Source organism: Scyliorhinus canicula, chromosome 24 (assembly GCF_902713615.1).
Source record: "Scyliorhinus canicula chromosome 24, sScyCan1.1, whole genome shotgun sequence".
Lineage (NCBI taxonomy): Eukaryota > Metazoa > Chordata > Chondrichthyes > Carcharhiniformes > Scyliorhinidae > Scyliorhinus > Scyliorhinus canicula.
The window spans coordinates 23,612,898-23,627,699 of record NC_052169.1 but is presented as its reverse complement, the minus strand read 5'-3'; the positions used below and the strand labels follow the sequence as shown (position 1 = coordinate 23,627,699).

The following is a 14,802-nucleotide window of genomic DNA, read 5'->3' as shown; positions in this document are numbered from 1 at the left end:
CCTTAGTAATGGTCACTGCACTCACCTCTGCCTCCTGGTTCTCCTGGAGCTCTGACATCCCACTGGTGTCTCCCACTGTGAAGACTGATGCAAAGTAACTATTCAGTTCATCTGCCATTTCTTTGTTTCCTATTATTACTTCTCCAGCCACATTTTCCAGTGGTCCAATTTCTATTTTGGCTCTCTCTTACCTTTTATATATTGAAAAAATTGCTTCCTATCTTCCTTTATATTACTAGCTAGCTTGCACTCGTACTTCATCTTCTCTCCACCCCCCCCCCCCCCCCCCCCCACCACCCCCTTATTGCTGTTTTAGTTGTCCTCTGCTCACTTTTAAAGGCGTCCCAATCCTCTGGTTTCCCACTAATCCTCACCACTTTGTATGCTTTTTCTTTTGCTTTATGCTGTCCTTGATTTCCCTCGTCAGCCATGGAAGCCTTGTCCTCCCCTGAGCATGATTCCTCCTCCTTGGGATGAATTTCTGTTGTTCGATCCCAGTAACCCCCAAAAAATCCTGCCATTGCTGTTCCACTGTCTTCCCTGCTCGGCTCCTTTTCCAATCAACTCTGGCCAGCTCCCTCCTCATGGCTTTGTAGTTACCTTTATTTAATTGTAATACTGTTACATCTGATTGCAGCTTCTCTCTCTCAAACTGCAGGGTAAATTCTATCAGATTGTGGTCACTGCTCCCTAAAGGTTCCTTCGCCTCAAGTTCCCTAATCAAGTCATCCTCATTACACATCACCAAATCCAGAATAGCCTGTTCCCGAGTAGGCTGTCACAAGCTGCTCCAAAAAAACATCTCTTAGACATTCCACAAATTCCATTTCTTGGGATCCACTACCAACCTGATTTTCCCAGTCCACCTGTATATTGAAGTCCCCTATGATTATTGTAATATTGCCTTTTTTTACATGCCTTTTCTATCTCCTGATTTATTTTCTGCCCCACATTCTGACTACTGCTAGGGGGTCTGTACATATCTCCCATCAGGGTCTTTTTACCTTTGCGATTCCTCAACTCTGCCCACAGAGATTCTATGCCTTCTGATCCTATATCGCTCCTTGCTATTGATTTAACCTCATTCCTTACTAACAATGCAATCCCGCCCCTTTTGCCCATCTGCCTGTCCTTTCGATAGGACATATATCCTTGGATATTTAGATCCCAGCCCTGATCCCCCTTGCAGCCATGTCTTTGTGATTCCCACAACATCGTACCGGCCAATTTCAATGTGCGCAAGAAGCTCATTTACCTTGTTCCATATACTGCGCGCATTTAGGTACAACACCCTCAATCCTGCATTGACCACCTCCCTTTTCACACTCTCCTCAGTCACTGTACTCTGTACTGTGGCCCTTTTTGATTTTTGACTATGGCTTCTCTGCCTTACACTTTCCCCCTTACTGCTTTTTGTTTCTGGCCCTGTTTTACTTCCCTTCGACTTCCTACATCGGATCCCATCTGCCTGCCACATTAGTTTAAACCCTCCCCAACAGCTCTAGCAAGCACATCGGTTCCAGTCCTGCCCAGGTACAGACCGTCCGGTTTGTACTGATCCCACCTCCCCCAGAACCGGTTCCAATGCCCCAGGAATTTGAATCCCTCCCTCTTGCACCATCTCTCGAGTCACGCATTCAACCTATCTATCCTGACATTCCTACTCTGTTTCCCACCCGAAAGATCCAGCAAAACTTTCCCCATAAGGTAATTGTGAGGGCTGTCTCTCTCTCCCCAGTAAGTCTGGGTATCATTCCCTCGAGATTTCAAAGGCTTGAAGCCAAACCACAAACTGATTGCAAGGTTTGATATGGAATAAAGTGTCTCAGGAAAGAAATAGGCCTGAGTGTGCACCTTGGGTTGAAGGCCCAGTTTGGTAAGAACTAAAGGGCGTCTCCAGAAGGCTTGCTGCCTGTAGGTAACATACTGAATGAAAGGGTTTGCCAAGATGACCATCATCAGCTGTAAACCAGAGGCTTTGATCAACCAGCATGCTCTGAGGAAAGTCTGCTACAAAGAGATCATCGTCTGAAGCAAAGACTCTTATCCATTTGACCTTTATCCTTATTATTTTACCCCTTTCCACTCATCTGTGTTTGTCTGTCTTGTGTGTGTGGGTAAAGTGTGGGACAGTTAAAGGGGGCACTAGTATCTTGTTGTTACTCAGTTGTTTACTGCATATTTCAGCATTATCCTTGTTATAAATAAACAATAATTGTGTTTTAACGTGCAACCCTGGTAACTGTAATTATTGGACAGCCAAGGGCTACAGATTTTGGGAATGTTTCTAAGAATTATTGGTTACTCCACTTGTGTTGTGACTACGGGGCCTGTGGGGGCTGGAAATGACTGCGCACTAGCCCAGGGTGGCGTAACATTGCCGATTGTGGCTGAGTACAATTCTGCTGCTGCTGATGGCCCACAGTGATGCTCAATATTGAGTTGCTAGATCTGTTCAATGTCTATTCCATTTGGTAGGGTGGTTGTGCAACTCAACACAATGAGGGTACTGATCAAACTGCAATGATACCCCCCTTCGTTCCACAGAGCAGGTCACTAACCAGATGGACCCAAACCGATACTTCCAGACAAACAACAGGACGGTCAGCGTTGTGTGGACAGTGAAATTATTAGAATGAGCAGATAGCATGAGGTTGTCATCTGCATGGATTGTAATTAACAGGCGTGGGATTGTTAAAACATCATAAACCCACTGTACATCTTCAGGGTACATCAAATTTAATCCCTTCACTGTTCCCCCTCCCCCATTCACTGGCAATGTCTGCTCTTCCCATGAGAACTGGGAGTGTCTCCCATTCACCCATTCACTGGCAGTGTTTCCGCTCCCCTGTTCACTGTCAGTATCTCCCACTCCCCTGTTCACTGGCAGTATCTCCCCTCCCGTGTTCACTGGCAGTATCGCCCCTCCCCTGTTCACTGGCAGTATCTCCCCTCCCCTGTTCACTGGCAGTATCTCCCCTCCCCTGTTCACTGGCAGTATCTCCCCTCCCCTGTTCACTGGCAGTATCGCCCCTCCCCTGTTCACTGGCAGTATCTCCCCTCCCCTGTTCGCTGGCAGTATCTCCCCTCCCCTGTTCACTGGCAGTATCTCCCCTCCTCTGTTCACTGGCAGTATCTCCCCTCCTCTGTTCACTGGCAGTATCTCCCCTCCCCTGTTCACTGGCAATATCTCCCCTCCCCTGTTCACTGGCAGTATCTCCCCTCCCCTGTTCACTGGCAGTATCTGTCACTCTCCTGTTCACTGCCAGTATCTCCGCTCCCCTGTTCACTGGCAGTATCTGTCACTCCCCTGTTCACTGGCAGTATCTGTCACTCCCCTGTTCACTGGCAGTATCTGTCACTCCCCTGTTCACCGGCAGTATCTCCCCTCCCCTGTTCACTGGCAGTATCTCCCCTCCCGTGTTCACTGGCAGTATCTCCTACTCCCCTGTTCACTGGCAGTATCTGTCACTCCCCTGTTCACTGGCAGTATCTCCCCCTCCCCTGTTCACTGGCAGTATCTCCCCTCCCCTGTTCACTGGCAGTATCTCCCCTCCCCTGTTCACTGATAGTATCTCCCCTCCCCTGTTCACTGGCAGTATCTCCCCTCCCCTGTTCACTGCCAGTATCTCCCCTCCCCTGTTCACTGGCAGTATCTGTCACTCCCCTGTTCACTGGCAGTATCTCCCACTCCCCTGTTCACTGGCAGTATCTCCCCTCCCCTGTTCACTGGCTGTATCTCCCCTCCCCTGTTCACTGGCAGTATCTCCCCTCCCGTGTTCACTGGCAGTATCTCTCACTCCCCTGTTCATTGGCAGTATCTCCCCTCCCCTGTTCACTGGCAGTATCTCCCCCTCCCCTGTTCACTGGCAGTATCTCCCCTCCCCTGTTCACTGGCAGTATCTCCCCTCCCCTGTTCACTGGCAGTATCTCCCCTCCCCTGTTCACTGATAGTATCTTCCCTCCCCTGTTCACTGGCAGTATCTCCCCTCCCCTGTTCACTGGCAGTATCTCCCCTCCCCTGTTCACTGGCAGTATCTCCCCCTCCCCTATTCACTGGCAGTATCTCCCCTCCCCTGTTCACTGGCAGTATCTGTCACTCCCCTGTTCACTGGCAGTATCTCCCCTCCCCTGTTCACTGGCAGTATCTCCCCTCCCCTGTTCACTGGCAGTATCTCCCCTCCCCTGTTCACTGGCAGTATCTCCCCTCCCGTGTTCACTGGCAGTATCTCTCACTCCCCTGTTCACTGGCAGTATCTCCCCTCCCCTGTTCACTGGCAGTATCTCCCCCTCCCCTGTTCACTGGCAGTATCTCCCCTCCCCTGTTCACTGGCGGTATCTCCCCTCCCCTGTTCACTGGCAGTATCTCCCCTCCCCTGTTCACTGGCAGTATCTCCCCTCCCCTGTTCACTGGCAGTATCTCCCCTCCCCTGTTCACTGGCAGTATCTCCCCACCCCTGTTCACTGGCGGTATCTCCCCATCCCAATTCACTGCCAGTATCTCCCCCTCCCCTGTTCACTGGCAGTATCTCCCCTCTCCTGTTCACTGGCAGTATCTCCCCTCCCCTGTTCACTGGCAGTATCTCCCCCTCCCCAATTCACTGGCAGCATCTCCCCTCCCCTGTTCACTGGCAGTATCTCCCCTCCCCTGTTCACTGGCAGTATCTCCCCTCCCCTGTTCACTGGCAATGTCTCCCCTCCCCTGTTCACTGGCAGTATCTCCCCTCCCCTGTTCACTGGCAGTATCTCCCCTCCCCTGTTCACTGGCAGTATCTCCCCTCCCCTGTTCACTGGCAATATCAGCCCTCCCCTGTTCACTGGCAGTATCTCCCCTCCCCTGTTCACTGGCAGTATCTGTCACTCCCCTGTTCACTGACAGTATCTCCCCTCCCCTGTTCACTGGCAGTATCTCCCCTCCTGTGTTCACTGGCAGTATCTCTCACTCCCCTGTTCACTGGCAGTATCTCCCCTCCCCTGTTCACTGGCAGTATCTCCCCCTCCCCTTTTCACTGGCAGTATCTCCCCTCCCCTGTTCATTGGCAGTATCTCCCCTCCCCTGTTCACTGGCAGTATCTCCCCTCCCCTGTTCACTGGCAGTATCTGTAACTCCCCTGTTCATTGCCAGTATCTCCCCGCCCCTGTTCACTGGCAGTATCTGTCACTCCCCTGTTCACTGGCAGTATCTCCCACTCCCCTGTTCACTGGCAGTATCTCCCCTCCCCTGTTCACTGGCAGTATCTCCCCTCCCCTGTTCACTGGCAGTATCTCCCCTCCCGTGTTCACTGGCAGTATCTCTCACTCCCCTGTTCACTGGCAGTATCTCCCCTCCCCTGTTCACTGGCAGTATCTCCCCCTCCCCTGTTCACTGGCAGTATCTCCCCTCCCCTGTTCACTGGCAGTATCTCCCCTCCCCTGTTCACTGATAGTATCTTCCCTCCCCTATTCACTGGCAGTATCTCCCCTCCCCTGTTCACTGGCAGTATCTCCCCTCCCCTGTTCACTGGCAGTATCTCCCCCTCCCCTATTCACTGGCAGTATCTCCCCTCCCCTGTTCACTGGCAGTATCTGTCACTCCCCTGTTCACTGGCAGTATCTCCCACTCCCCTGTTCACTGGCAGTATCTCCCCTCCCCTGTTCACTGGCAGTATCTCCCCTCCCCTGTTCACTGGCAGTATCTCCCCCTCCCCAATTCACTGGCAGCATCTCCGCTCCCCTGTTCACTGGCAGTATCTCCCCTCCCCTGTGATGGAACCATCAGTTCACCAGACACGTTTTTCCGATATGAATATTGGCTTTAATCGACTTACTACAGAGCCAGCCTGTTACCCATTGATGAACTGTCAGTGAACTGCAGGCCGACTCTGGACAAGGGTATTTATACAGCAGCGCAAGGGGGAGGAGTTGTGGGGGGAGCCAAGGGTGGAGCCCTGTACAAGCTCCTGAGCATTCCCAGAGCTACTCCCCCTAGTGTTCGGATAACGCTACTGCGCTTACAAAGATATAGTGTGAATTATCATATTACATTCACCACACCCTGTTCACTGGCAGTATCTCCCACTCTCACCCCCAGTTGGAGGGGTGTGGCTGTGGGGGGGGGGGGGGGGGGTGGGAGGGCTGGGGAGGGTCAAATTTTTAAAAATACTTTGCACTGAAGGTCTAAAGGAATGAGTGGATGTTGTAAGTTTCATGAGTGGGATTGTGGAGTTGGATAGATCACTGTCCATGCACTGCATTTCGATCTGAGGAAGATATTCCTTCAAACACTAGTTTATCCTGTCACAGGCCCCCACGTTAAACCGCCCCCAATCCTGTTCGTAAACTGGTTTAAGGGTTTGAAACGGATGATGGCTTCCACATTTAACTGATCACCTCCTGACAGTGCTGATCTGCCCCAGTTTCCTGACTGTTCCACTCCGCGTTCCTTCCTGACAAAGCAAGCTGTAGTTTGGAACTTGTTCAGGTTTGAAGTGGGAATCGAGTGTCTTTCGCAGAGGCTGGAGGCCAGCGGTGGCACTCGATTCACCGCCCCTTGCCCCCAAGTTACAGGCGATAGCTGTGGGCTTTCAGAGTGGGATGTACGGAGTGAGGAGCACTTTTTCTCTTTGGAGGTGGCACTTACTGGAGGGAATGTGCTCGTTTGGGGATCAGACCTGTTTTTCCAAATCACTATTTCAATAGGAAGTGAACACATTCAGTGCTCCAGGGAAAAGGCTGGGCTTGTTCAGGGGGTGGGGAAATACTGAGTGTTGATGTGGCCACAGTCAGCTGGTATTTAAAAACCACACCCAGAAGCTGCAGAAAGTTTAGTCTTCATTCAGCCACTTGGTGAGCAGACAGGTAAGTCTCCAATACTGACTCTCGTTACTGTAGACCCCCCCGGGTGAACAACTGTAAATCAACCCACTTGACAAAAGCAGCACCTACTTATTTGTCTGCTCCATTATCATTGTGTGCAATGCTCTAAAATCTCTTAAACTGCATTTGCTGCCCAGATTTTTTTTTTAAGCTGCAAATTAACTGATTGGGGATGGTTCTGTGATTGTGAAATGTGAAATATGTGACTGTATAAAATATCAGACTCAAGTAATGTAGCGAATGCCGCGCCCTCTGGACCAGCCCTGGACTGGTGCCAATGACTAACAGAACTACTGACTGCAGTGAGTGGAGTTTTAAGTCTGGAAGCTTTTGGTTTAGTGGCTGGCAGATTCCCCCCAGGGCTCTCTGAATCAGGAGTTTATTGTTCCATAAATCTGTGTGGCTCGAAAGAAAGTCTTTCCTTGGTTGCTGTCAGGGGCATCGGATGGGTGGGGAATATTTGCTGATACTGTTCACAGATTTTCGATTGCTCCACTGAGTCCGAGGCAACTTTCTTCTTTGCCGTCAAAGGGCGGGGTGTCTTGGAAGGGGGTGAGCGGGGATGAGAATTTGGAGAATGAGGGTGAAAAAGGGAAATCGGTAGCAAGTGTAAACCAGGAGGCCGGAGGTGAATGGGACTTGCTGCGATGCAGGGTTTGAGCTGGAGGGGTTTTGGATCAGCCGAAGGTGGGCAGCTCAAAGTTGAGGGAAGTATTGGGACTGTGGAATTTGGAGAATGTCTTGGGCGAGGGTTTGAGAAGCAGGGTTGGCTGTGGGTGGGGTGGGGAAGGGGCAATGTTAGGGAATACAGTGAGAGTTGGTTTTGGATTGAGGTTAGGAATGAGACACAGTGATCCAAATGGATTGTTTGATGGAAACGGGAGTCAGTGAATAATATTCTGACTTTGAAACAATTTACCTCCCATCTCCAGAACATGGGAAATGCTACCTTGGCAGTTTCTAATGAGAGCAAGGTACAAGCATATTGAAGAGCAGGGGCAATTCTGAAGTAAAAGTAAAGTTGGTGACCACAGGCTGCTTTCCCCTTTGAGGGGGGAGAGGTGACTGGTGGTGATTTAACCTGAGGGTCACCACACCCCAGGCAAGGAACAAGGTTGGGAAGGCGGGGCCTTCATGAATAACCTCAGCCGGTACGGGGAATTGAACCTTCGCTGTTGGCCTCGCTCTGCTTCACGGACCAGCTGTCCAGCTAACGGAGCTGCACCTCGCCCCCCCCTCCCTTCCCCAGGCACAAGCATATTGAAGAGCGGAGCGATTCTAATTTCCCTGTTACTGCCAGGGTCCAGCCCTGTGACCTCAGCCTCTGAGCAAGCAAAGGTCAGCATGGACTCAAAAAAACAGGCCCCCTCCCACCCCCGTGTTGATTCCCCTCACAAATTCCCCTCATCAACTTCTCTTGTTGATTGCCCTTGTCAATCCTCGCTGTCAAATCCCCTGGGCGGTTTACAGAACTGTTGTTCCATTGTCTCCGTGGCTGCAGTGTGCTGGCGCTGGGAGGGGGCAGCATGGGTGTGTCCGCACGTCTGAGAATTGGGGGTTGAGTGGGTTTGTTCTCCAGGTCTCCATTCCGCCTTCCCAGGAGAGACATCCTGGGGTGGTAGGCTCTGTCCTCTTGGTGTTAACCTGCTTTTCCCTGGCTGAGGGGTGGTAGATATAGGACAGATGTCAGAGGCAGTTTCTTTACTCAGAGAGTAGTGGGGGTGTGGAATGCCCTGCCTGCAACAATAGTAGACTCGCCAACTTTAAGGGCATTTAAGTGGTCACTGGATAGACATATGGATGAAAATGGAATAGTGTAGGTCAGATAGGCTTCAGATGGTTTCACAGGTCGGCGCAACATCGAGGGCCGAAGGGCCCGTACTGCGCTGTAATGTTCTATGTCTGCGGTCACTTTATAAAGGCAACTCTTTCTTTATTTAACCCTTTATTGCCCTTTCTTTGGTTTCAATCGTTAACTTGGCCTCTGCTTGAATGGTCAGGTCCAACAATACTTTCCATGGCCTCACCACCCTCTGTGTACAGCCCTGGTAACTTGCTCCCTATCCTAATGGAATGACTGGAAAAAAATCTTCTGCTATCTGCCCCACCCTTCCACCCCTTTCATCGTTTCAGATAGCACAAGTTTGGGCTGAGATTGGTTTGCGCTCGACAAATATTCAGTCAAAGGCGACAAAGAAAAGATTAAAGGAGACAAAGGGCACTTTGACACATTGGTTAGCACTGCTGCCTCACAGTACCAGGGGCGGTACGGTGACACATTGGTTAGCACTGCTGCCTCACAGTACCAGAGCGGTACGATGACACATTGGTTAGCACTGCTGCCTCACAGTACCAGGGCGGTACGGTGACACATTGGTTAGCACTGCTGCCTCACAGTACCAGGGCGGTACGGTGACACATTGGTTAGCACTGCTGCCTCACAGTACCAGGGCGGTATGGTGACGCATTGGTTAGCACTGCTGCCTCACAGTACCAGGGTGGTACGGTGACACATTGGTTAGCACTGCTGCCTCACAGTACCAGGGCGGTATGGTGACACAGTGATTAGCACTGCTGCCTCACAGCGCCAGCGACCCAATTTCGATTCCAGTCTCGGGTGACTGGCCGTGTGGAGACTGCACTTTCTCCCCGTGTCTGCGTGGGTTTCCTCTGGGCCTTGCGGTTTCCTCCCACAGTCCAAAGGTGCGCAGGTTATGTGGATTGGCCGTGCAAAATTGTCACTTAGTGTCGGTTAAGGGGTTAGTGCTATAGAGTGGGGGAGCAGGCTTGGGTGGAGTGCTTGTTCAGAGGGTCGGTGCTGACTCGATGGGCCGAATAGCCTCCTTCTGCACTGTAGGGATTCATAGAATCATAGAATTTACAGTGCAGAAGGAGGACATTCGGGCCATCGAGTCTGCACCGGCCCTTGGAAAGAGCACCCTACCCAAGCCCACACCTCCACCCAGTAACCCCACCCAACATGATGGGAAATTTTGGACACTAAGGGCAATTTATCATGGCCAATCCACCTAACCCGCACATCTTTGGACTGTGGGAGGAAACCGGAGCCCCCGGAGGAAACCCACGCACACAGGGGGAGAAGGTGCAGACTCCGCACAGACGGTGACCCAAGTCGGGAATCGAACTTGGAACGCTGGAGCCGTGAAGCAACCGTGCTACCCACTGTGCTACCGTGCCACACGAATCAAAGAGTCTCTGATTCTATGAATATTGACTTGCCATAACTGCTGTTTCAGCAGCCGTTTAGTTGTTTTAAAAAATGAGATCTGGTGCGAACAGTTACAAGTTTGACACCAATATTGGAGAAAGTTCAAACTGACAGCCAGAAAGGGCCTTCTGAAAAGAATGGAAAGCATGGCTGAGATTGCTAAACTATTGTGAGGGACACTCGATTTTCCTTGGTTGTTTTGTGTGGTGCAAATGAAATGAAATGACATGAAGATCGCTTATTGTCACGAGTCGGCTTCGAATGAAGTTACTGTGAAAAGCCCCTAGTCGCCACATTCCGGCGCCTGTTCGGGGAGGCTGGTACCATGCTGCTGGCCTGCCTTGGTCTGCTTTCAAAGCCAGCGATTTAGCCCTGTGCTAAACAGCCCCAAATTCGCTGCTTTTCAATCCTGTTTTAATTTTCGCATTGAAGTGTTCCCCCCCCCCCCCCCCCGTTCGACTTATTGATCCTTGACTCTTTCTTTAATCGAATACAGATTTAATGGGAAGGGAGCTTTATCGTTGACTCACGAGGAGCTCTACACATCCAACTGCTTTATTCACAGGCTGCGGTCTGCCACCAGTCTGTGGCAGCAACGGCCAAAGTTTTTTTTCAGTCTCAGCGTTGCTATTGGTTTTTTTTTTGGAAAAGTTGCACCCACAGAGACATTCCATTCTGCCTGTGTAACAGGGAGTGTTTGCAAAGTGCTCGGGGCCCGTGCAAGTTTTAATCTGTCCCTTCACCTTGTTCCCACGTCAAACTTGCAGGAAGTTTGACTCGCTTGTTGGACAACTGAGAAAGGAATTTATTTAACCTGCAGATTGTAAAAATGGAAAACTTTCTGCTGCCACTCTGGCGTTAGTAGAGAGGAGAGACCGAGCACAAGTCTGATTGAAAACCCTCACGGCATTTTAACTGGATCCAGCTCTCCTTCTCTCACTCCCATGTCTGCAAGTCTGATTCACTCTTTCCAGATAGAGGCTGGAGTTTGGGAATTATCCTCTCTCCCTCTCCCCCTCTCTCTCTCTCTCTCGTCCAGCACGGGGGGGGGGGGGGGGGGGGGGATTCATCAATGCCGGCTGCTGACTGTGGTGTGTGTGAGCTGCAATAGTTGCCCAGGATGCTGCCCAATCCACTTTATTGTGGGAACACCGTATTGTTGTAGGGAAAAATCCCTTGTGCCAGTGCATTCAAGAGGTCGAGTCTCAAGGCAAGGTTCAAAGCGTTTTTACTGTATTTTACGAGTTCTGAAATCCTTCAGGGAGACCCACGCAGCCAGCTCCTAACAATGGCTTGATCACGGTGATCTCTCCGATATGCAGACAAGGTTCAATATTTATAGAGAGTACAAGCATTTGCAAGGTCTTGGCAGGCTTTTGCCATTTTACATTTGAATAGTACAGATGAATAGTACAGATACATGGTTTCCTGGGCTTCCTGACTCTGACGTCAATGTCTCGTTATCTGCTTGGTTTTAATGGGTGTTCCCTTGACTTACAATGGGGTCCCATTATCTCTATGCTGTACCTTGATTAGGTGTTGAGTGTGGTTCCTGGGTTAACCTGGGAATCTATTGTGTCAGCCTCCAGTTTGGTAGGATTTGTGTCTGTGTGTAAAACTAATCTAATCAATATATTTAATCCTTGGGTTTCTTTTGCCTGCCTGGGTCATTTTGGTGTTACAACATTTCATTTTATATCATTTCATTTTTTAAGTCTTAGTTTTAATCACTATATATATATATATTTGCCCCACTGTCAGGGTCTTGAATCGCAGATATCCCGATCTTCTGGCCATGGTGCCGTTTTAAGATGCAGCTTCGTGCTGTTGCTAGGCAGATTATAGGTTCTCCATTTCGTTCGAAAAAGGTTTCTCAGCTGTGCAACAATGGGAATCAAATGAATGCCCATCCCTTTACATCATAAATGGTGCCAATCAGACCAATAAATGAAGAATGCTTTGATGATGTAAATATTAATACGAATCCAATATAGCCTTAAAAAATGTCCTACTTCAGTATGTTGCAAACTGTTCTGATCTCTGATTCTTTTCTTTTTGCCCCAGTTTGTTCTCTGAGCAAAAATGGCAGACGTTCACAACATGATGGCTCAAGTGTCCCTGACCGGCGATGATGTGAGTACCTCACTCTAAACCCAAACTGTTTGAGTGGCTGCTGGGGGGGGGGGGGGGGGGTGGAGGGTGTGGCACGGCTTTGGGATTGAGGTGGGGCTTATGGTAATAACCTTTAGTGTCGCAAGTAGGTTTACATTAACGCTGCAATGAAGTTACTGTGAAAATCCCCTAGTCGCCACATTCCGGCACCTGTTGGGGTACACAGAGGGAGAATTCAGAATGTCCAATCCACCTAAAAGCACGTCTTTCGGGACTTCTGGCAGGAAACCGGAGCACCCGGAGGAAACACACGCAGACACGGGGAGAACGTGCAGACTCCGCACAGACAGTGACCCAAGCCGGGAATCGAACCTGGCGCTGTGTGGCAACAGTGCTAAGCATTGTGCTACCGTGCCGCCCACTTGGGGCTGGAAGTGGGGCTCAGGGCTGGAGGCGGGGCTCGGTGCTGGAGGCGGGGCTCGGTGCTGGAGGCGGGGCTCGGTGCTGGAGGCGGGGCTCGAGGCGGGGCTTGGGGCTTGAGGCGGGGCTCAGGGCTGGAGGCGGGGCTCGGGGCTGGAGGCGGGGCTCGGTGCTGCAGGCGGGGCTGGAGGTGGGGCTGGAGGCGGGGCTCGGGGCTGGAGGCGGGGCTCGGGGCTGGAGGCGGGGCACGGGGCTGGAGGCGGGGCACGGGGCTGGAGGTGGGGCTCGGGTCTGGAGGCGGGGCTCGGGTCTGGAGGCGGGGCTCGTGTCTGGAGGAGGGGCTCTGGGCTGGAGGCAGGGATCGGGGCTGGAGGCAGGGATCGGGGCTGGAGGCAGGGATCGGGGCTGGAGGCAGGGATCGGGGCTGGAGGCAGGGATCGGGGCTGGAGGCAGGGATCGGGGCTGGAGGCAGGGATCTGGGCTGGAGGCAGGGATCTGGGCTGGAGGCGGAGCTCTGGGCTGGAGGTGGGGCTCTGGGCTGGAGGTGGGGCTCTGGGCTGGAGGTGGGGCTCTGGGCTGGAGGCGGGGCTCCAGTCCGGAGGCGGGGCTCGGGTCCGGAGGCGGGGCTCCAGTCTGGAGGCGGGGCTCTGGTCTGGAGGCGGGGCTGGAGGCGGGGCTCTGGGCTGGAGGCGGAACTTGGGGCAGGGCTTGGGCTGAAGGCTGGGCTCAGGGCTGTAGGCGGGGCTCGAGTATGGGGTTGGGGGCTCGGGGCTCGGGATGGGACGGGCTGGAGGCGTGGTTTGGGGCTGGAGGCGGGGCTGGGGATGGGATTTGGGGCTGGAAGCGGGGCTCGGGGCTGGGGATGGGACTTGGGGCTGGAGGCACGGCTTGGACTGGAGGCGGGGCTCTGGGCTGGAGGCAGGGCTCTGGGCTGGAGGCGGGGCTCCGGGCTGGAGGTGGGGCTCCATGCTGGAGGCGGGGCTCCGGGCTGGAGGCGGGGCTCGGGTCTGGAGGCAGGGCTCGGGTCTGGAGGCGGGGCGCGGGTCTGGAGGCGGGGTTCGGGGCTGGAGGCAGGGCTTAGGGCTGGAGGCAGGGCTTGGGGCTGGAGGCAGGGCTCTGGGCTGGAGGCGGGGCTCCGGGCTGGAGGTGGGGCTCCATGCTGGAGGCGGGGCTCCGGTCTGGAGGCGGGGCTCGGGTCTGGAGGCAGGGCTAGGGTCTGGAGGCGGGGCGCGGGTCTGGAGGCGGGGTTCGGGGCTGGAGGCAGGGCTTAGGGCTGGAGGCAGGGCTTGGGGCTGGAGGCAGGGATCTGGGCTGGAGGCGGAGCTCTGGGCTGGAGGTGAGGCTCTGGGCTGGATGCGGGGCTCTGGGCTGGATGCGGGGCTCTGGGCTAGAGGCGGGGCTCTTGTCTGGAGGCGGTGCTCTGGTCTGGAGGCGGGGCTCGGGTTTGGAGGCGGGGCTCGGGTTTGGAGGCGGGGCTCGGGTTTGGAGGCGGGGCTCGGGTTTGGAGGCGGGGCTCGGGTTTGGAGGCGGGGCTCGGGTTTGGAGGCGGGGCTCGGGTTTGGAGGCGGGGCTCGGGTCTGGAGACGGGGCTCGGGTCTGGAGGCGGGGCTCGGGTCTGGAGGCGGGGCTCGGGTCTGGAGGCGGGGCTCGGGTCTGGAGGCGGGGCTCGGGGCTGGAGGCGGGGCTCGGGGCTGGAGGCGGGGCTCGGGGCTGGAGGCGGGGCTCGGGGCTGGAGGCGGGGCTCGGGGCTGGAGGCGGGGCTCGGGGCTGGAGGCGGGGCTCGGGGCTGGAGGCGTGGCTCGGGGCTGGAGGCGGGGCTCGGGGCTGGAGCTCTGGGCTGGAGGCGGAGCTCTGGGCTGCAGGCGGAGCTCTGGGCTGGAGGCGGGGCTCTGGGCTGGAGGCGGGGCTCTGGGCTGGAGGCGGGGCTCTGTGCTGGAGGCGGGGCTCTGGGCTGGAGGCGGGGATCTGGGCTGGAGGCGGTGCTCTGGTCTGGAGGTGGGACTTGGGGCTGTAGGTGAGGCTCAGGGCTGGAAGCGGGGCTCTGGTCTGGAGGCGGGGCTCTGGTCTGGAGGTAGGGCTCTGGTCTGAAGGCGGGGCTTGTGGCTTGAGGCGGGGCTTGTGGCTGGAGGCGGGGCTCGGGGTTGGGGCTGGAGGCAGGGCTCGGGGCTGGAGGTGGGGCTCTGGTC

General features: G+C 54.0%; 1 protein-coding gene across 1 annotated transcript in view; it reads left to right on the top strand.

Annotated features, from left to right (window-relative positions):
- The first annotated feature begins 6,689 nt into the window (after positions 1-6,689).
- LOC119956803 (annexin A2-like) overlaps positions 6,690-14,802 on the top strand; it is a 53,281-nt gene continuing 45,168 nt past the window's right edge. The window contains exons 1-2 of the mRNA XM_038784239.1: positions 6,690-6,837; positions 12,149-12,217. Of these exons, the coding sequence (XP_038640167.1) occupies positions 12,167-12,217 (51 nt within the window). The 5' untranslated portion in view covers positions 6,690-6,837; positions 12,149-12,166. The remainder of the gene's footprint in view (positions 6,838-12,148; positions 12,218-14,802) is intronic.